The sequence below is a fragment of the Brassica napus genome, chromosome A1, assembly GCF_020379485.1.
Source record: "Brassica napus cultivar Da-Ae chromosome A1, Da-Ae, whole genome shotgun sequence".
Lineage (NCBI taxonomy): Eukaryota > Viridiplantae > Streptophyta > Magnoliopsida > Brassicales > Brassicaceae > Brassica > Brassica napus.
In genome coordinates, this window is record NC_063434.1 from 22319962 (window position 1) to 22341599 (window position 21638).

The 21638-nt window shown below is 31.0% G+C and overlaps 4 protein-coding genes and 1 long non-coding RNA gene across 5 annotated transcripts; 2 read left to right on the top strand and 3 right to left on the bottom strand.

The window, feature by feature from the left end:
• Positions 1-793: 793 nt before the first annotated feature.
• Positions 794-1639, bottom strand: BNAA01G24270D. Its single transcript, XM_013804317.1, has one exon. The coding sequence runs from the start codon at positions 1637-1639 to the stop codon at positions 794-796; it is 846 nt and encodes a 281-aa protein (XP_013659771.1).
• Positions 1640-2018: 379 nt separating this feature from the next.
• On the bottom strand, positions 2019-4584 carry LOC106453663 (plastidial pyruvate kinase 1, chloroplastic). Its single transcript, XM_013895890.3, has 6 exons — positions 3847-4584; positions 3628-3718; positions 3353-3546; positions 3153-3274; positions 2574-3052; positions 2019-2501 (listed from the first exon to the last, which is right to left on the bottom strand). The coding sequence occupies exons 1-6, from the start codon at positions 4390-4392 to the stop codon at positions 2200-2202; spliced, it is 1734 nt and encodes a 577-aa protein (XP_013751344.2). The 5' UTR covers positions 4393-4584; the 3' UTR covers positions 2019-2199.
• Positions 4585-4860: 276 nt separating this feature from the next.
• On the top strand, positions 4861-6257 carry LOC125576600. Its single transcript, XR_007315029.1, has 2 exons — positions 4861-5425; positions 5802-6257. It is a non-coding gene; the product is annotated as an uncharacterized LOC125576600 (long non-coding RNA).
• Positions 6258-13530: 7273 nt separating this feature from the next.
• LOC106378752 (protein MAK16 homolog) lies at positions 13531-17948 on the top strand. Its single transcript, XM_048738091.1, has 10 exons — positions 13531-14836; positions 14908-15017; positions 15152-15270; positions 15376-15473; positions 15564-15657; positions 15728-15841; positions 15930-16044; positions 16203-16275; positions 17754-17808; positions 17898-17948. The coding sequence occupies exons 1-10, from the start codon at positions 14775-14777 to the stop codon at positions 17946-17948; spliced, it is 891 nt and encodes a 296-aa protein (XP_048594048.1). The 5' UTR covers positions 13531-14774.
• Positions 17949-18555: 607 nt separating this feature from the next.
• LOC106378744 (guanine nucleotide-binding protein subunit gamma 2) lies at positions 18556-20105 on the bottom strand. Its single transcript, XM_013818829.3, has 4 exons — positions 19611-20105; positions 19071-19123; positions 18953-18997; positions 18556-18868 (listed from the first exon to the last, which is right to left on the bottom strand). Exons 1-4 carry the CDS (start codon positions 19731-19733, stop codon positions 18784-18786), a joined length of 306 nt encoding a protein of 101 aa, XP_013674283.2. The 5' UTR covers positions 19734-20105; the 3' UTR covers positions 18556-18783.
• Between the last annotated feature and the right edge of the window lie 1533 nt (positions 20106-21638).

Here is a 21638-nt window from a genome sequence, read left to right on the forward strand (position 1 = left end):
GATTGAAAACTTTTATAACTTAGTATGGTATTATAATCCGATCCATAATATCCAACATAATCCATAATCGATCAAATTCAAAATTGACCCATCGATATTTGTTCAAATATTTTGAAATTGATGGCAAAATATATTATCTTGAAGAAACATATTAAGGACAAACTCTCACATTTAAAATTGAAAGATAACGATCCACCTATTACCAATTTATTTTATTTTATTAATCTATTTAACTTAATAAAATATAAGTATATATTTGTGATTTTTTATTTTATTTTTAGACGTTTTCAGTTACGAAAAAATTGATTTAACTACAAGAAATCATAAATGAGATTTTTGTAAACCTTAAACGATATTCATGGATAATATAGCTACAATTTTTGTAATTCAATAAAATAAAAAAAAATTTCCTAAGATGGTCTTTTTTTAGTTTATTTTCACAAAAATAGCGTTCAATGAAGAAAATGAACAAAATAAATTTTAGTATTTTTTCTCTAGGTTTAACTAATTTAGACTTAGAGTTTAGAGTTAAGGGGTGGAGTTCTGAGGATAGGGTTTCAAATATTTTTTTTATAGGGTTTCAAAAATTTCAAAATAAAAAAATGCTATTTTCATCATTTTCTTCAATAAAAACTCTAAAAAAACTATTTGAGAAAATTGCCCTAAAATAAAATAGAAAAACCATGGTCACTAGTTCACTTTATTCTCACGATAGACTCCTGCAACCCTATTTTCTTTGGCATTATACTCTAACGAAGGCCTAATAGCTTTCGCTGCGCCTTTCGGACCTGTCTTAAAATTCTGGTGGAACCTTCTTACCGTTGCATAACCATTCTAAGACTCTACTCAATCCTACCTGCGGCCGCTTATCACGAGCTTTCTTGTTTCTCAAGTCATCCTTCGGGACCTTCCCAAACTCAATAAACGAATCTAGGTCATGCAATAACATGTCCTGGAACCTGTTCATTTTCTCGACGCGACAAGCCTCACTGTTCTTCTCCACTGAGTCCTCCGGATGATATGAACCTCCAGAGTAGTATTTCCCGTTTAAAACCGGACCAGAGGAAGATCCCTTTTCAACTTCAGGTCCAATGCAATACGATGGCGTGACATTCACGCAATCGCGTTTGCGTTTGAGTAAACGGTTATCGATCAAGAACGTTTGAAACTCCTCTTTTAGAGATTCGTGACCGCGCAACATTTCTCTGAGTTGTTCAATCAGAATCTCTTTATCACCACTGAACCCTAACGCATCCATAAAAGCCTTGTAAACACTCTCTCCCAACGCTTCGATCTTGTGCAAGAACGCAACCGTGCGTTTCAATTCAGCTTTTGGGTTCTCTTTCTCGGAGTTGTTTCTTACAGGAGAAGATAAAAGCTGACGAAACTCTTTGATCAAAGCTCTGTGTCTACGGAGAAGGAGAACCAGTCCGCGTTTGAGTTGGATGTAGGTTATATAGCCAGATAGATAACGCTGCATCATACGTTCGTATCGACGGTAGAGTGTTTTATCATCTGCCTCTTGCAGTTTCTTCAAGAACTCGATGTTTCGTTGAATCTCTTCATCCGAACAATTAGTCGGAGTTTGATAAAACAAGTTTCTCCCCTGACTTTTTCGTGGTGTATTGAAACCTTTCATGATTGTTGTTGATTTCTTGTCTCCTACTCTGGTTAAGCTGCTTTTTTTTTGGTTTACGATGAATGAATAAAGAGCAGATAACAATGCTACTAGTACTTTCCTAGTACAACCTGAATTACGTTTATTGTATGACCTCCTAGTCCTATTTGTATTAAGTATGATCAGATAGAGTTTCCTTTTTACGTTGGAGTTTCTATAAAACTTCGGATTATTTCTTGATTTGTGGGAGTTATTTTAAGAAAAAAAATTAAGGAGATTATAACAAATGAAAAAAAAAGGAAATATGCAGTTCTCAAGTTTTATTAATCTCAATTTCTCCTTATGAACGTTGTAGTTTGTGAATTAAGTCCGATGTTTTACCATCTTATTAAAGACAAAATAAATCGAATATTATAGTAATAGATTACTAATATTTATTGAAAGCCAGAGAAAAAAACAAAAAGATAAACATAGTACACACAATACACAAAAGCTTACAACTGTCGGACGATAAATCAAACCAAAAGTAGGAAACTAAAGAGTCTGTGGGGAATGTCTGCAATGTTAAAAGAGAGTGAAATCTACGGAACGTTCATGACCTGGATGGATTGCAGCATGTCAGAGACAGCGATCACCAGGTCACCCGACTTGATCATACCTCTTGATTTCAGTAAAGAGAATGTTTTGTTCAAGTTGCTCTCCATGTCCTCTGAGAAGCTTAGACGGAACGGGATCAGTCCCCATTGTAGGTTTAAGCGTCTTCTCACCGAGGTTGTGTTCGTGAAAGCAAAGATCGGACAGTCAGGGCGGCATCGGGAGACTAGAGACGCCATGTGTCCGTTCTTTGTGTACACGAAGACGGCGTCGACTCCAAGATTGTTAGCTGCAAGTTATGGATTGTAAAGTGAGAGATCTCTTTGGTTTTTGAAAGGTACAAAGAAGATTGAAAGTTTACCCATTTTAGAAGCAGAGTTGCAGATTTCTTCAGAGATTTTGTCTGAAGAAGCAGAGCTTATGGCTTGAAGTGGTGTAGCCTCGTAGCGTTTCTCTTCCCTCCACCATCTTTCGATTCTCAGACTGACACTCCTAAGAACCGTGAGAGCCTTGTCCGGGAACTGACCCATAGCTGATTCTCCAGAGAGCATCAACGCGTCTGATCTCTGCCTTACTGCTTCGGAAACGTCGGCTACTTCTGCTCTGGTTGGAGTTGGGTACTCAATCATGGACTCGAGTAGCTGTGAGGCGACAATGACGGGTTTGTTAAGCTCTCTGCAGACTTTGACGATTCTCTGTTGAGCCGCTGGAACTTGCTCAAGAGGTATCTGAGCTCCCAGATCACCTCTTGCGACCATGGCTCCATCTGATGCTAGGATGATTTCTTCCAAGTTTGTCAGGGAGTCGATACTCTCGATCTTTGCAATCACTCCTATGTCCCTGTATCAAAATAAAGTAAAGTTTGTGGATGGATAAAAACGCAAAACCAAACTCTTAAAAGTAGTAGGATGTGTTGGTAATAATGAGCATATGTACTTACCCTCCACCGGGACGAGCAGCAAGATAACTTTTAAGATGATTAATTACTTCAGCAGACTTGACAAAGGATACAGCAATGAAGTCCACACCTTCAGCAATCCCAAAATCAATATCCAACCAGTCCTGAAAACCAAGAAATTGAAGTGAAAACCAGTTCTATAAGGACAACAAAACTCAAGGGACGATAAGAAAAACTCAGACCTTGGAGGAAATGGTTGGAAGCATAGCGTTACGCTCACGAACAAGACTCCCATCTCTCCAGAAAGTCAAGTTAGCTCGAGGAAGCAACAACCCAGGGTCGGTACATAGACACTTGACATCAGGACCAATCTTCTCAATCACATCAAATCTAACCATTCCACCATCAACAAGAAGCTCATCGCCAACTCTTACATCTACATCACACAAAAAATGATATCCACATCTCATACACACATCCACTTGATAATTACAAAAACAACAGAAACATAAAATACCTTCAGCGAAACCATCATAGCTGACACTAATGGTACGTTCAGGACGAGAAGCATCAAAAGCTCTAACGGTAAACGTCCAAACCTCCCCATCCTACAAAAGGAAATTAAACCAAGATTAACCATAATTAATCTAACTAAACCGGTCTCTAACTAAACCGGATTATATCAAAAAAATAATCTGATTAACAACATGCATCATCAAGATTCAAGAAGAGGAACCTCTGCTTTAGCCGAGGCCTCGCCGCCAAGATCTCCCATGTGAATCTCACTACCTTCGGTATCCATCATGATCGCAACCGCGAATCCTTTCTCCTCGTTAAGCCTCCTAACGCTGCGGATAACATCACGGTGCCAGTCGCGAGTCCCGTGACACATGTTGAGCCTCGCCACGTTCATGCCTCCCTCCGCGAGCGCTTCCAGCTGCTCGAACCCGCACGTGGCGGGTCCGATGGTGCAGATCAGCTTCGTCCTCCTCGTGCTTCTGAATCCGTTCTCTTTAAGCTCGGCTTCGGTAACTGTATCGACGTCTATCCCGGAGGATCGCTCCTCCGATTTGACGGCGGGAGTGCCGTTGGGAGAGTGAAGAAGCGACGAGGAGGAGGAGGAATCGGGAGAGGGAGAGGAGGAAGCTCGGAGTGAGGTGTGCTTGAAGGTGGAGGTGAGAGGGAATTGGCGGAAGGAGAAGGAAGAGAGAGGAGGGTGGAGACGAGTGGGAGGGAGGTGGAGAGTGCGTGAAGGAGTTGAGAATTGGATAGAGTGAGACATTGTAGAGAGAGCTCCGTGAGATCGGAGATATCGAGAGAGATAGTTTGTTAAAGGAGGAGGAGGCGGATATAACGAAGTGAAGAGTGTTGAGTTTGATATGATAGGAGGAGCTAGTGCGGGTTATTATCGGAATATACCAATGGTAGTGAGGGTTTAAATTGGAATGTACTAAAAGTAGGAGCTTTTTTCTTGTGTTCGTCTTTTTGCTTTTTTTGTTTTCTTTTCTGAAGATATCCATATTGCTGATCAAAGTAACGTAAATCTCAGGAATCAACGCTGATAGAAAACAAAAATTTCTTTCCTGAAATATTTTTTTTTTACAAATTATTGATGGCTAAAATTTAAAACCGTTAATGTTTTTAATCTATGGAGAGAAAATGATTTAGGATGGAATTAGATTGAAATTTGGAAGTAAGCAAATAAGTGACTTAGAAATCTTTAGTTTTGTTTCAGAGGCGCAGAATTCGATACATTAAACTGCATTTTTACCACTTTTGTTTTCAAAAAGAAAAATCTTTAGTTTTGGAGAAATAAGGGCATATCCAACCCATAACACTATTTTAATGTTAAAATTATGGGAATTTGCGGTTGATGACCATAGAAAAAAGTTTAATTAGGTAAATGACCATAACACTCTATATTTTTCATAAATACAGTCTTACCCCTAGATGTACTATAATGTAGGTCTGTCTAATTTGTTGTGTGATTCAACTCGAAACAGAGCTTCTCTTGAAGTTTCTTCCTTTTATCTCTGTTTTCTTTGGGTTGATTAATAAATCGGCTTGTCCGAGTGTAATAGTGTCGCCCCTTCCGCAAATCATTCATATCCCGTGTTAATGGAGTTTAGTTTCTCAGATGTAAAGGATGGTTGCGTTTTTGGATTCTCTCTCTCTCTCTCTCTCTCTCTCTCTCTCTCTCTCTCTCTCTCTCTCTCTCTCTCTCTCTCTCTCTCTCTCTCTCTTACTGATTTTGTTTGTTTTGGGATTGGAGGAGGCAAAGCGTGCGTCCATGGAGATGGGAGACATATGTAATGGTCTCTCTCTCTCTCTCGAGGGAATCGGAGAGGATAGAGAGAGATCTCTCTCTCTCCTGAGCTCGAGAGGAGTAGCGAGCTCCTCTCTCGGAGAGCGAGAGCGACGAGAGCTACGTCGACCTCTCGAGCATAGAGGAGCTCCCTCGATCTCAGAGAGAATCTCTCGTCGAAATCTCGAGAGATTATATCTCTCTCTTCTCGTCTCTCTATCTCTCTTCTCTCTCTCTCTTTCTCTCTCTCTCTCTCTCTCTCTCTCTCTCTCTCTCTCTCTCTCTCTCTCTCTCTCTCTCTCTCTCTCTCTCTCTCTCTCTCTCTCTCTCTCTCTCTCTCTCTCTCTCTCTCTCTTTTTACTCTGATTTTTTGTTCTTGGTAACAGTGGTTGTCGTGAGCAAGAGGACACGTCTCGAGCTCGCATCCGTCTCGACCCATCGTCACCGGTCTCGAGCTTGCCACGTCACCACCGGTTTCGAGCTTGCCCCTGTCACCACCGGTCTCGAACTCGTCCCCGTCGTCATCGGTATCTGGTGCTGGGGATGGAGACAGAACAGAGGAAGACATCGAGAAGAGAGGCAAAGGAGGAAGGAGGAGGCGGCTCATTGGATTATTGTGTCTTGATAGTTGCATCTTTAAGAATATTCATCTTAATTTAGCCTCTACTACCTACACTGCTTCAAAAAACCAGCTTCCAAAAAACTAGCTTTCCTAAACGTCACAGAGGATTGTTATGTCATTTCTCATATTACAAGCTACTACATCTGCAAATACTTTTGAATACCAACCGATCACCTAATTACCATCCTCATTTTGTATATACACCTAAATGACCCTAAAATTATATCATTTTAGTGTAATTTCATCACTAAGAAAAAAGTTCATCTCCAACCACAACATCAAACTTAACATTAAAAACTATTTTATAATATTATATATATTTATGTTTTTATTTGTCATTTATTTAATTGAGTATTTTATTAATAAAATAAATAGATAATGTTTTATTGAGGTGAATAGTGTTTTAGTGTGGTGAATAGTGGTGTTGGTGTGAAATTATAGCGTAACACTAAAATGGCGTGAATTTTAGTGTTGGGTTGGAAAATGTTTTTGTGTCAAAATTACACTAAATTAGAGTTCTAGTGTTGGGTTGGAGATGGCCTACGACTTACCAAAAATGTATGATGTCGACTATTGATGACATGTTTCTTCTGAAAACTTATCTTTTGATTCCGAATCACCAAAATTTTATATCCGGCTAGATAAAAACGTATAATCTCTCAAAAATAACTAAGTCAATAAATAAAGCTTAACATGATGACCAATTTTCTATAATAATTTTATGAAGGAATGGTGAGGTTTGAAGTGAGAAGATTGGCTCTGATGTTAAGGTTCAAAATCTGAATATACCAAGGTGAGAGCATTTTTGTTCACTATAATTGTTTTTTGTTTAACTTAAGGTAATCCGAGTCTATGGAAGAATTCAGATTCAGTAGATATATCAAACTTGAAAGTGTTAGCATCCCAAACATGTATTCTTACCACTCGGCTACAAGTGTCAAGGTCCCAGACAATATACCAAAGTGAGAACAATTTTATAATATATTGTTGGTGAAAAGGATAAATCTATGGTAGTAAAGTTGTTAGAAAACAAAATTTCTTGTTTGAAACAAATATAACAAAACGTTGATATTATAACCATACATGTTTTAAATCCAAAACGATTTTAAGATTGAATTAAATCAAAATTAGGAGATAAACAAAAACAAGATGAGGAAATTTATTTCTTGAGAATTATTGAAAATGCATGCAGCAAACCATAGATAACATGTTACTTATAAAATCTTATAATTTGATTTTTCTTAAACAAAACGTTGTATTTGGTAAGACAACCAAAGATGATAATTGTGACAGTAGGTAGAAGACTTTGAAGAGATCTTGTTCATATTGTAAAAATAGCGTCAAGGAGCAAACAATACAACTTGAGTGGTACCAAACTCAAAAAAAAAAGAGCTCTGTAAAAGATTGAAACGAAGAGAATATGAACATGTTTCTACAAAAAAGCAATGAAAGAACACCGACAAACATGGAGTTCCATAAGATCTATGGCGAGTGACATAACTAAAGGTGTTAGCAACAATAGCACTGTCGATTCAAAATAACTCCGACGTTGTCAGTTATGCTATGTCATAGATCCCACAAGAACTAGAGACTTAAACAAAAACACATCTAATCTATTAAGGGAGGCCTATTGAAAATAGAATTTGTGTGGAGTTTGAAAATTTTAAGAGTTAATAGATTTTTAAAAATTAAGTAGATTTGATGAATTCTTACCCAATGTATTGTATACGTTGTCATTAATTATTATAGCTTTTCATATATACTTTTCTTTCCAAACTTATCTTTCTATTATTTAAAAAAAAAAATTCTTTCATAAAATAGAACTATTTGAAAATTAAATAAAAATTTTGGTTTTTTTAATATTTTGACATTTTGATTTGTCTTGTTTGATTTTTGTTTTAATGTTTTTAAGATCAACCTATGAATTTTCTCATGATTTTATTTTAATATCAAATAGTTATATTTCATGAAATATTTTTTTTTTTAAATTGTTATTTTTAATAATTTCTTTTATCTTTAGTTTTGTTTTTACAATTATCTTTGACTTGACAATAAAAATGTAACCAATCTTGTTGTGTTTGTGTATTTGTGTTTTTGTGTGTTTTGGTACATAGATTTTAAGAATCCTATGACTATATGTGATATTTGTAAAGTTGAGTGTTATGAGTAAAACTAGAGAGAATTTATGTCCCAATAACAAAAGAGTTTAATAGAATTACAAAGTCAATAAAAACTAAACTTTTTGAATAACATAGGATTTTCATAAAATTTAAAATTACACAAACCAATAACAAAGGATTCTACTAAGATTTTAAGAATTCATTAACCAATAACAATGAAATCTCTAAATTTTAAAATTCCTTCAAAATTTCACTCCCAATAACTCCCTCTAAAACAGAGTCATATTTTTTATCTACCGTTAACAAGTCATACTAGGACCATCCAAAGAATAACTTAATATGACATATTTCATTATTTACATTAATAATAAAAAATAGAAATATAAATTTATTTTTAAGTATAACAAATTCTGTTGAGAAAGAATCTAACAAAATCCTACCAACCTTCTAAATATTTTTATAAAATAACACTTAATTAATTTCGTAAATACTAATATAACTTTATAATTCAATGTTAATTAAAATTTTATTATAAAACAAAAAAAAAAATTCTATACTATTTTATACATATTTTAATTTATTATATATTATATTAAAATAGAAGTATAATATGAATTAAATATGGGTAAATTTATCTATTTTATTTTTAAAATAGTTTCATTTAAATAAATTATCACTCATCATTAAAATGTGTTAAAATTCGTAAACTATATTATATTTTTTTTAGAAAAATAAATTTATTAACATAGGTTAAACTTTTATATCTACAACTACATATTATTTTATTTTTTATTTTGAAACTCTCAACAATATATTGTTTAAAAAAAATTAATATACAAAAATAAAATAGTTTATAACTAACCTTTAGTTCATACACTATTTAAAAATATGTTATTAAAAAACTATGAAATTCTAATAATTCATTCAAAATATTAATGACAAATTAAATTTTAATTATAAATTTAATATTTATATTAATTATAAAAATATTCTGAGAGATATATAAAAATCTTACCGAAATTAAAATTATTTATATAAAATAATGTATTAATTTAGTAACAAACAAATTTCGAAAATCATATAATCTCCCACCTCAAATATAGTTGTGTAATTTTCCAAACAATTTTAACAAAATATAAAATTTTAAAAATAAGTATGCAAACTTAAAATGATAATTTTTTAAAATTTTCAAAAGGTATAATCATAGATAATAAAGAATAATTTCTTGAAATGTAACACGAAAAATAAATTATGTTAGAAAAATTAAAGTAATCTAATATTTTGAAGTCTTAATTTAATAACAAAAAAAAAGAAAACTTAATATCATAACATCCAAAAAATATTCTATATCAATAAAATTTACTAAAATAATATGATGGATGTTACCATGTATACAATTTACTAAAATAAAAGGTGTATATTCATAATATATAACACTAAAATTAAAATTATATATTTAAAATATTTATAATAAATTAAAAGTATACATTCATAAAATGAAAAATATCCGCACAAATGTGCGGATCAAAATCTAGTTGATCTTATGTTCGACAAACGAAAAGGATCCAAAACATGACAAAAACAAAAGATAAAAAAGAAATAAAATGAAAAGAGAAACCGAAATTTTGATACTAAAATGCTACCAAAGTCAGTAAGATGAATTGCTAGCAAAAACTTGTCAAGAAAAGAAAAAAGCACATTTTATAATTTTTATTCTTCTCATTAAAACACGCAACACTTACTTTTGTTGAGGGATTTTCCAACGTAACGGCAAACCAATAGTGGAATACCAATTCCGACACAAAATATTTATTTTAGTGTTTGATGAATAACGTTACACCAAATATATATCAATTCACAACACTAAAATTTATTTTTTATGTAGTAATAAAAATAATTTTGTATTATCAAATGTAAATAAAAATAAATAAAATAAACACACTTAATAATATGAACATATACGAATTGATTAAAATTTAAAATATTTTTTTAGAAATTTAAAAGCAAAACATCATTTCAATACCAATCGAACATTTTTGGTAAAAATACATATTATGATAATTAATACGATGTAGTATGCAATACTTTTTTTAGTTGATCGATTGAGATATTATATATATTATAATAAGTCAGTTACAAAAAAAAACTAATATTTATTAAAATTTAAATTAAAAATATATAAATTTAATAATATAATAATTAAAAATTGTGTAAATAGTTTTATAGTTGGAGTTGAAAAATAATTTGAATACTAAAACTCAGAGTTAAGATTATTTAAATATTAAATTTAGTATTTTGGTTGGATTTACACGTACTTTTACATAAAAGTTCCAATCACTTTAATCTTATATATTAAAATAGAAGTCATGACTTTTTTCATGTGTGATATTTTATTTTGGACTCTCCACTAGAAAAGTCATTAGATTAAGTTGTTCTATCATTTAGTTTCATATTAATATCACATTAAGTCCCACATTGCCAACAACAATTACATAAATAAAAAATGTCTATGTTTTAAGAACGTAATCAAACCTTTATATATGCAGTCATAAAAAAATCAAACCTTTATATATTATATATATCGTGACTTCTATAATAAACCTTTCGATCAAACGCTATATGATTTCAAGTCATGTTTGTTCTGCATGTTTACTATATCTATCGTTTACTCAAAGTTGTTTCATAGACATTTTAAGCAGATCTCTGAAACCACTCTAAACATTAGCATATATGATGGTATCAATGTTGTGTCCAAGAACGAACATGACTTGAATTGTTACTAATAATGTTTTCTGTTATTGCTCGTGTCATATATATATTAGTCCTTTTTGTTCAGGTTCTGTTAGCATGCACAAGTCTGACTTGTAACGTTACTAGAATAAGAAGCAATTGACTTTTTGTTATTTTCCTGTACTATTATCCATATACCTTTATCACAGTATACATTTGGAGAAGATGAAGTCGACGGAGTATTCAATAAGAAAACATAAATTATTGCATCAATTATATGGGTATATTCTTCTAACATAACCCAAACTAGATTTTGACCTGCGCAACCGCGCAGGTGTTTTTTTTTACTTTTCTATACATAAATTATTATTTTTAAACATTAGTGGTATATATTTTTAAATCATATACTTAAATATTTATATAACTATTTCAAATATAATAATTTTATAATTTACATGTTATAATTAATCAATTGTTTAAAACCATATGTTTTTTCACTTCTTATTATATATTTATCTTATTGTATTTATATTTACTTATTAAACAAATTAATATATTCATGAGAAAACATATTTGAAAATTATTTTGTATTTAATTTATGCTAAATTCTGACCCGTGTTTCAAAGCTGTATTTATTTTACTAATATTTTTTTATGTTTATTCATTTTAGATAATATATTATTGTATAAACAAAATTCTAAGATATGTTAATTTTTAGACATGTATTATATGGTTTGCTAATTTTAAGCCGTTCTATCATCATATTATATTTTTAAAATAAATAATTTATATTTATGAAAATAATATTTATAAATTTATCAATTGAATATACTTTTATCATATTTATTTAAGTAGAATAATTGTATTTTAACATGATCATGACTATAAAGTAGATAAAATAGGATATAATTTATTTATTTTTCATTTTATAAACGATATCTTAAAATACATTAAATTATTGTTAAAATATTTTAAACAGATTTATTAGAATTTTTAAAATATAATATATAAATATATATTATATTTAAAATGAAAATATATTATGATTAAAGTAGTTACAAAGATTTTATATTATAAGCTTTAAAGAAATCCATCTTACCAACGTATTAGATTTTATTTTTGAACATAAATATTTTATACTTACGAAAATAAAAATTATAAATTTAATACAATTTTATTATATTTATCTCAATATAATAATTTTCTTTTAATATGATTGATTATGATTATATAATATATAAAATATTACAGGATTTTTTTTTTATAAACGATTACTGAATTTATTAATGTAGGATAATATTTCAAACTAATTTCGAAATTAGTGAAAATATTTAAATATAATTTCGAAAATGAAAATCTTGTAAAAATCTTTTAAAACAGATTTGTTAGATTTAAAAAAAAATATATTTATATTTAAAATAAAAAGATATCAAAAGATTTTATGATTAAAGTATTTTAAAGATTCTATGTATTATTAGTCTTAATAAAATACATTTAATAAGATTTTTAATTGATGGTCCAAATTAAAAAAAAAATCACACATGAAAGAAGTCATGACTTCTCTTTTAATATATAAGATTAATTTGGTCTACATTAAAAAGAGTAATTAATATACAAAAAAAACAAAACAATAGCTGAAATGAACAAACCGTACCTAAATGGATAGTCAATGTTCATGTCTAACTGATTTTATAAACTAATAAAAAGAATTCTTGTATGAATTTGGCTAAATTAAGTGAAATAGAAATATTTTTTTTTTAGTAAAATAATTATGTGGAGTGAAAAATTAAGTGACAATAAATGTTATTTATTTTTATTATTTTGATTTAAATTATTATTTTATTCACAAAAATATGTCTTATTACATTTTTCTTATTTTTGATTTAAGTTATTGTCTTGCTAAATCAAACGTATCTAACATACCACTTTCTGATTTCATCTAATTTTCATCCAAAAACTGATATCAACCACTAATACAATTTACAAATAACTAAAAAACATAAAAACCATAAATTTAAAAATCTATGAAGTTATAATAACCGGGCGGGTCGAGATCTAGTTTTGTTCATTAAAAATAAAGAAAATCTATCATGTTTAGTTTTGGCATTGTAGTACTTTGTAAATTAGGAAGACACATTGACTAACATGCATCAAGATATTTTATCTGCAAAAGAGGAACATCTTACATAGCTATTATTATATTATTGAATGAGGAAATATATATGTAATTATCTATATATGTTTCAATATTATTTTAGAAAAACTTTGTAAAAAGCTACATCAGATGAGGAAATATAATTATGATATTCACTTATGTTTTCTTCATTGCGCAAAGTATTTATAACAAGAGAGAGATTAACTTTGGCAAGATAACAACTATATAATATATACTAATGGGTAATCCTTACTTCTAAGTATGTTTAAGGGCGCAAAATAGAATTTTTGATTTTTTAGTTAGGACTGCAAAGTATTTTCATAAAGAGCTCTGTTTTATTGGTTGTCATATTTCGGTCTAGTTATTCAAACTAACTCAAATTTGAGTAATAGAATAGTATTTCGTTGTCAAAAAAGAAAATAATATTTAAAATTATAGAAATTTTAATAGAAAAAACTATCATAGTGAAACAAAGTTTAGTGATATAGGGGATGATTGGTAAGTGCTGTAGCTTTATATTTTTTGCTGTAGAATTTAATCTGTAGATTTATTTGCTGTAGCTTTCTTTGCTGTAGATTTCTAAAGCACTAATTTTTTGCTCTGGAAATAAAGCTCTCTACAGCCATATTTTGATTTTTCAGAGATTTTTTTGCTGTGAGTTTTTTAAGGAAAGCAAAGCTCGATTGGTTGACATATATAGCTGTAGATTAAATTTTGGCTGTCCAGAGCATCTACAGCCCCAACCAATCATCCCCATAATATTCTCTTGAAAGTGTTGGACAGAATATGTTTCTTTATAAATCACTTATGCGACACATTCCACCGTATTTTCTAAATGGAAATTCCATTAAATACTCTAATTAATTTTATTAAACTTTTTAATACCTATAACTATTTTGCTACCATGTTTGATACTTTAATTAATTATTCTTCTTATTTTAATACACAACATTTTTAATATTCAAAATTTGTTTATTTTAGTTAAAATATTAATAAGTTCCAAATAAAATTCAATAGATATCCAAATCCTAAGAAAAAAGTCTTAAAACTTTCTAATTTTATTTTAAGTTATAGAATAGAAACTTAGAAACTTTAAAAAATTAATTTTGAAGGAAATATATAATTTTTTTCTATTTCAAAAAATAAACTAAATTCGCTATTTAAAACTCAAAACTTCTATTACACAATTTAAGATCATCCACAATTTAGTTACTTTTATATCTAAAACATGAAATAAAATGAAATTTTTTTAATGATTTTTATGATTTTAAATGTCATTTAAAATTTATTAATATTTATGATTAAAATAAACATAGTTTAAGCATTAAAATAGAAATAATTTTGAAAGTTTATTAAATGAACAGAATAATTACTTGAAGTATTAAATTGGGTATCGGAAAAAAATTGAGTATTAAAAGTTTTAACAAAATTTAGTTGGAATATTTTTATTAAAATTTACTTTTCTAAATGTTGTAGTGAGAAGCTTATAGGTAAACAAATCATCTGAAATATCACATAACTACATATAATGGATGGATATCAGCTTCATCAATTTTCTTGATTCTCGAGTGTATGAGTATTGGGCTACGTGAGGCCCAAAAGATTAATACCTTAAGAGACACGCATAAAATCTACTTCTTTCACTTCCAATTCGCGGACTCTTCCGGCCGTTAATCGCCGCCTACCTTCACAGCTTCTCATAAACCTGGTTTCGTCTTCTTCACTGTGAAAGATGCAGAAAGATGAGGCTATATGGCACAATATCAAATACATACACTGCTGTTATATGGCCAAGTATGTCTCTTTTTCTCTCCTCACTCTTTTGTCTGTCTCAGATTTTGTCTGAAATTTGGTTTTACTTGTAGAACCGAAACCGGAATCTTCTGCAGAAACCCTTATAATGTAACTAGTATCTGCAGTCAAAGCTCTTGTCCTCTCGCCAACAGTCGCTATGCCACCATCCGTGACCACGATGGTACGTAGTTTTGTTTGTGCTTAATTAGGATTTTCCCTTGAGAACATACATGTGGAAATATGGTTTCTTTTAAAATCCATTGTTGTGATTTAGTTACAAATTATCTCTGCGTTGCTGTTGTTGTTGTTACTTAGGAGTGTTTTATTTGTATACGAAGACTATAGAGAGAGCTCACACGCCGAAGCACTTGTGGGAGAGAATTAAGCTGCCTAGAAACTATGAGAAGGCACTTGAACTCATTGATAAGCACTTGGTGAGAGCCTTAGAGATTGATCACTCCCTCTTCTTCTTCTTCTTCTTCTTCTTCCACTTTCAGTTATATATGCGTGTCTACTAAGATCATCATCTTCCGTTTCAGTTGTATTGGCCCGAGATGTTGCAGCACATGGTTAAACAAAGACTAACCAAATTGAATCAAATGCGTATTCGAATGAGAATACTTGCTCTCGAAACAAGGTCAATTTATTTTGTGTGTTCGATATGTTATTTGATTCACACAATATGTCTTAATTTTTTTTTGTTTTTGTTTTTTTTTTGGAATCAAAGGGAAAAGATAATGCGTATGCCTATGCCTAGGAGGGAAATAAAAAGAGAGGCGAGAAGAGAGGAAAAGACTGGAATAGCAGCGGTGTTTGATAATGTCTTTAGAGTTTTGTTTGTATGCCTCACTTTAGATTCTCATGATATTTGATGTTTCTTTTTGTTAACAGGCCATTGAAACCAAGTTGTTAGAACGTTTGAAGAATGATGTTTACTACCCTGACATACTCAATTACCTTGAAAATAATGTTCAAGCTGAAGAAGAAGAAGAGGAGGAGGAGGAGGTGCTCTTGTTTTTCTCTGTCTACGCAGTCCATCAAACATAGATGCAGCTTTATTGTACTGATATTTCTTCATTAAACTGAATCTCAGGAGCCAGAGATTGAATACGTTGAAGGCTATGGTGAACTCGAGAAAGAAGAAGAAGATATGGAAGATTTTTATGGCTTCCTATTTAAGGAGTCTCACCTTGACGGTGACGATCATGGTAAAACTTCATCTCTTATAATCATGGTTTTTTTAAGAAAAAACTTGTTAAATAGTGAGACATTATGAATCTGCTGGCATAGATTTGAACTACCATCACTACAATATATTAGCTTCGTTTGGTTTATAATGGTAATTTTAATCATGAACTTTGTACAGGCTCGGAAGATGAGGATGGTGATGACGCTGCGGAGCAAGTTGTGATTCACAGAAAAGGAAGAGCTTTAAGGAAGTACTAGATTTTGACCCGCGCTTTCTAAGCGCGGGGTTGTTGGATTATATTATAATACAAAATTTTATTATATCGAAAAACATAATTTTTAACAGCTATATAATCTACAAATTAGTTTATTTGAGATTTTATATGTACACTTTTACGTAAGTTTCTTTTCGACATGAGAATTATATCCGGATCAAAAAAACAAACTAAACCGACCCAAAATTATAGGTTAGTTCAGGTCCAGAGAAGATAACCTATTGTGTTTTTTTGACCGTAGGTTTTTGTTTGAGTCCGGGTCTTACCCTAGTCCCGATCATAAATATGTGTCTATTAGGTATATTTGGATATTTCGAATATATTTCCGGTATTATGGATATTGTTTTTAAGTTTTTGGTTTACGATTAGAGTTTTGATTTCAGGTAAATTTTTCAAATTAAAAAAAACAATTGGGTATTTGGATAAAATTTTGGGTATTTTCCAGTTCATCGTGTTAGATTTTGAATAAGATTTTAAATTTTTAGATATTTAAATTTTTTGGTATTTGTTTGGAGTTTCAAATACTTTTCGTGTTTCAGATATTTTTCTGATTTTTTATATATTTCGAATTCTTTTAGGATCTTAAATACCCGAACAGATGTGGACCCATTACGTCCATATCAGGTCCAACAACTTTTTGATATAGATTTTTAACGTTATTGTACAAAAACATGGTTGATGAAATATTTTTCTGAGTAAAAGTATCATAAGAAATAATATTAAGATCTGTTAAAAATATTTAAAATATTGTATGTTTAGAATGATTAATGTATTATCAGAAAAATAATAAATAGTTATACATAACTCCAACAACTTTTTTATATTAGAATTTTTAAAACTATTTCCTTTTAATCGTATTGATTCGTTTTAAGTGAAAAGTATATAAAAGTATAATATCTAAACAAATAATTTTCAAAATCTTGAATAATCAATACTGATATCGTGAAGTCGGGTTAACTTTAATAGAACCAATGAATTTCTTCATTTTTGTGAAGGTAACATGAATATTCAGAAAAATCATTTTTAAATATGAAAATATTATCAAACTATAGACGGTTGAAAGTTTAGTATATGATATGAGATTTTAGTGGGAAAGTTTATATATGATATGATTACTTTATTATAAACGAAAGAGGAAGTTAGAATGTACACATATATGTCTTGTAATTTATCTTGCTTTAAATCATAAATTATATGATCAAAGTGGTAATATACAACATTAGTTTCAATGTTTTTACGATTAAAAATCAAAATGATAAATATAGTAATAGTAATGATTAGAATTTAGGAGTGAGATTTAAATAAATAAAAGAATTGACTAAATTATTGTTAGAGAAATATATGGTAACATTGTTAGTATAAATTTAAGGTTAGACCAAAAAATAATGAATTAAATGAAAGAGTCCAAACAACTTTTATAAGTAGATTTTTTTAGACTCCTTCCCTTTTAATAGTATTGATGATGATAATGGAAAGTCTAAGAAGAAACCAAAAGTTGTAGTTGTTGAGGTGAGATTCCAAAAGTTGGCTTTAAGTTGTGCATACTTTGTGTCTGCAATTTTCAGTAGTACTTTCTTACATATGTGTATGTCTTATAGGTCGAGCAAGAAGATGGAGATACGAGCAGAGGCGTGCCTACAGTGTATTGAAAAAGGCATTCGCCTCAGGCCCCCGATTAATATGACTATTTTTAGGGCCCCAAAATTTAAAATAATTTCTAATCTAGTGGTTTAGACTTATTAAAAAAAACATTTCTACGAAAATTAATTAACTCATTTTCTGAATTCATGTATTTTTTTTCTATATAACATAATATAACATATTTACGTTATAAACTTATTTTTTTACAGTATTAGACTTGTGTATTTGGTGAAAATAATATATCATATTAGAAAATTATTTTTATTACAGTTGTAAATAAGTTTATTTTTAGAACTTGCCTTAGACCCCTTAAACTCTTCGCACGGCACTGGATACGAGGCAAAGCCTGAATCTTTGAGAAGAAAGTTGAAGTGCTGATTCTTTTTAAGTTAACTAGAGAATGCAAAATTTTAAGGCCTTTGGTTTTGTATTTGTTCTAGTAGAGGCTAATATGCTGAGATGTTTTTTTTTCCTTTTATGTAAGATTGTTTATACTATGATGTTCTTGAATTACTTTTTTGCATCAAGAACCATGACTAGCATATTCAAGCAAGCTCTTCGATTGAATCAGAGTACTCTTTCTTTGTCTGCTTTGAATGAGTATGACACACTGTCTCAGAAAAGAAAAAGAATATTGCCTTTTTTTCAGACTTTGTCACTGTGGTTCTTTGTAGATTCAAGACACACTTATCAATATCAACAGATTTTATCTGCACAAATAATTTTTTTTTTTTTTGCCAATTACATCAATTAAACCGCCGGGTGATGAAAAACAATACCGCAAACTCTTGTAAGAAGACATGGAGAAAAAGGTAACGACGTAGGAGTAGGAGGAAATGAAGATTAGAGAATGAAGCATCCACATCGTTTTGCTTCTTTCGGACGTTCGAACCATTGATCCCATGTCGCGTTCACTGGCCCTATTGTTCTGCAAGTAGTAACCAAATCAGAACAAATCATCTAATAATAGTCTATAGAAAAAAAAAATGAAGGAAAAGAGGCAAAAATTTACAGGGGAAGAAGAGGATCTGGTTTGCTGTCAACACTGTCTAAGAACCTGCATATCCATTCGACAAAAGTTATGGAACGAGAGATTATTCATTAAGATAATGCAGAAATTCGTTCTGTACTCTTTGCAAGAAGCTGAGGCTTTGTTCATCTTTTCAAGCTGCTCCAGCTCTTCCTGAATATATTAACACGATTTATATAACCATGCACACATTTATAGGTGGACAAGAGCTTAAACCCCAAAGGATCAAAGATATTAACCAAACCTAAAATCAAAGACTCTGCTTCTACACTACATTTCCTAAAGCGAGTGAGATTGCTCATTATCTAAGGCCCTTCTTCTTTCTACTATCTCCAAGCTAATACGAAGAAGAGCTTTCTTTAAAAGCCTGAGATATCAATCAAGCCTTTTGGGAATCTAAGATGCAATTGTTGCAAAAGACTAAAGAGAAGACACTACTAACTAACTCATTGAACGAAACTGCTAATAAAATCAATGCTTATTTATCTTCATCCACTCATAGAATCTCATTCGAGACACCCTTAATCAGATCAACACATTTGCTATATAGCTTCCCAATTCCAAAAAAACTAAAAGTTTCAAAACTTTCATATACCATTGGAAAGAGCACAAAAGATTTGATCCAATACAAAAAACATACCTCTAAGAAGCGAGCTTCTTGTTGGAGCCTATTGAGTTGGGCATGGATCCTGTGTTTGCCTCTTGTATCAACGACCCGCCCCGATAGCTGCTGACCCGACGAATTCGAGCTACCCACTTCCATTCGAATTGGTTGAGATAATCCAATGACAGAGAAGAAGAAAGACAACCTTTTTTTCCAAAATGGACTGCAACAACTTTTACTCAAAACGACAAAAAGTTACTCATAAACCTTACACAAAAACCCACCATTGATTGTTACTACAAAGCTTGAGAAACAATCAGATCTCAGTGACTACACAAAGAGAAAGAGTAGATGGAATTCAATAGAATATTTTTAAAAAAAAAATTCAACTACTAATACAATAGTTGGGCGAGACTTCGAAAAGAGCTTTTCCGATGATCGAAAGGTTTTTTTGAAAAAGAGAGAAAGGCGACGGAAAGAAGAAAAGGTAAATGATTATCTCTTTTGTCTCCTCAGAAAAATTTAGATTTCATATCATATACTCACGCGCCGATTCGGTGCTTTATGGGCCTGTTTGTGGCCCAATGAAGTGTAATTATTGATAGCGTCACCACTCTTTACGGTAACTTTTCACCAATTTCAATATTTGTCTGGACTTTTTAAGTATTTAAGTAGAATATTTACCATTCGACTTATTATAGTCTTAAATGATTTTTTTCAACTCTGTTTTTTTGTTGTTGCTTGTTTTAGAGTTAAACACTTTGCTTTTTCTTTAGCAATCGGCTACTTTAGTTTGACCTCGCGTGCACCAAAAGCGGGTAGGGGAAGGAGTAAACTGTAGGGTATGTGTGACTAGTTCTGGTCAAAGTTTGACCATGTACGCTGTTTCTTCAGTTCTTAATGCAATATATGCCAAACCTTGAATCGAGTCTTTCCCCAAATAGATGGACCCCAACCCAACGTCTGACTGCCACGTGACTGACCCCACGTCTCCTTTCTCTTTCACTTTAGCGTTGCCTTATGTTCGGAATGACCCAATAAAGGGCTATAACTTTCAACATTAGCCCATTTAAAGATTCTACTACTTCCAGAGTTCCATCAGCCTAAAGAGACGCATAGACGCAAGTGGTAAGGGGTGTGGAAGAATGTAACCAAGTAAAACGAAAAATGCACAACCCTCTTTGCATTTGCAGTTTATATAAGATTAATATTTTGTCCTGTTTTCACTAGATGTTTGTGTAAGCTACATGTATCTTTACATGATATGTCTCAAGCACTCAAGTGGATATGGTTATGGCAAATATGGCACACATGCTTGCTGAGGTTTATAATTTAGATTCTTTGTAAACTTGCACCAGTTTGATAACATTGGCATGGAACATTCAGCTGCTTTGAGTTGTATTTAATTGTCATTTGTTTGCATTATGGATTATTGTCGCGATTAAATTTTTTTGAGACCAATCCAAAAAAAAAATGCACAATTAGAAAGTGTTGAGACAAATTGTAGTACTATAAAAAATGTTATAAAATGTAAAAAGAAAGAACATCTAGGTACAAACTCCCTTTCTACGTGTTATAAGAAGAATAAAAAGTCTATTATATACATGTATATATATATATATATTTAAAAGGAAGAAAAACAAGCCATATATGCTTTTGGATGTGATAAACAATGTTTTGATCAGATAAAATCGACACTTTTCTAAAATGCTTAATTTGTTTTCTGTTTTTGCTTATTGCAGGTTGCTTGATTTGCACCAAATTAACTTTGGAAACAAAAAGAGCACACATGTGCCTTGAAGCCTTGGACGACAATCTAACAACGATTTTTGTTAAAAGGTTACTTCAAAAAGATCTTATGCGTTCTGATATACACAACTCATCAAGGTTTTCACTTTTGATATAAATCAGTAATTCAGGAATGATCTATCTATCAAGTAAGGAATTTTAATGGAACAATTGTTTTCTTTTCACAAATAATGGAAGGGAAAATAAATAGAAGTCATCAAAGCAATGAAAGTAGATTTTTATTGGGACTGGTTATATTCATTTTTATAACTTGGA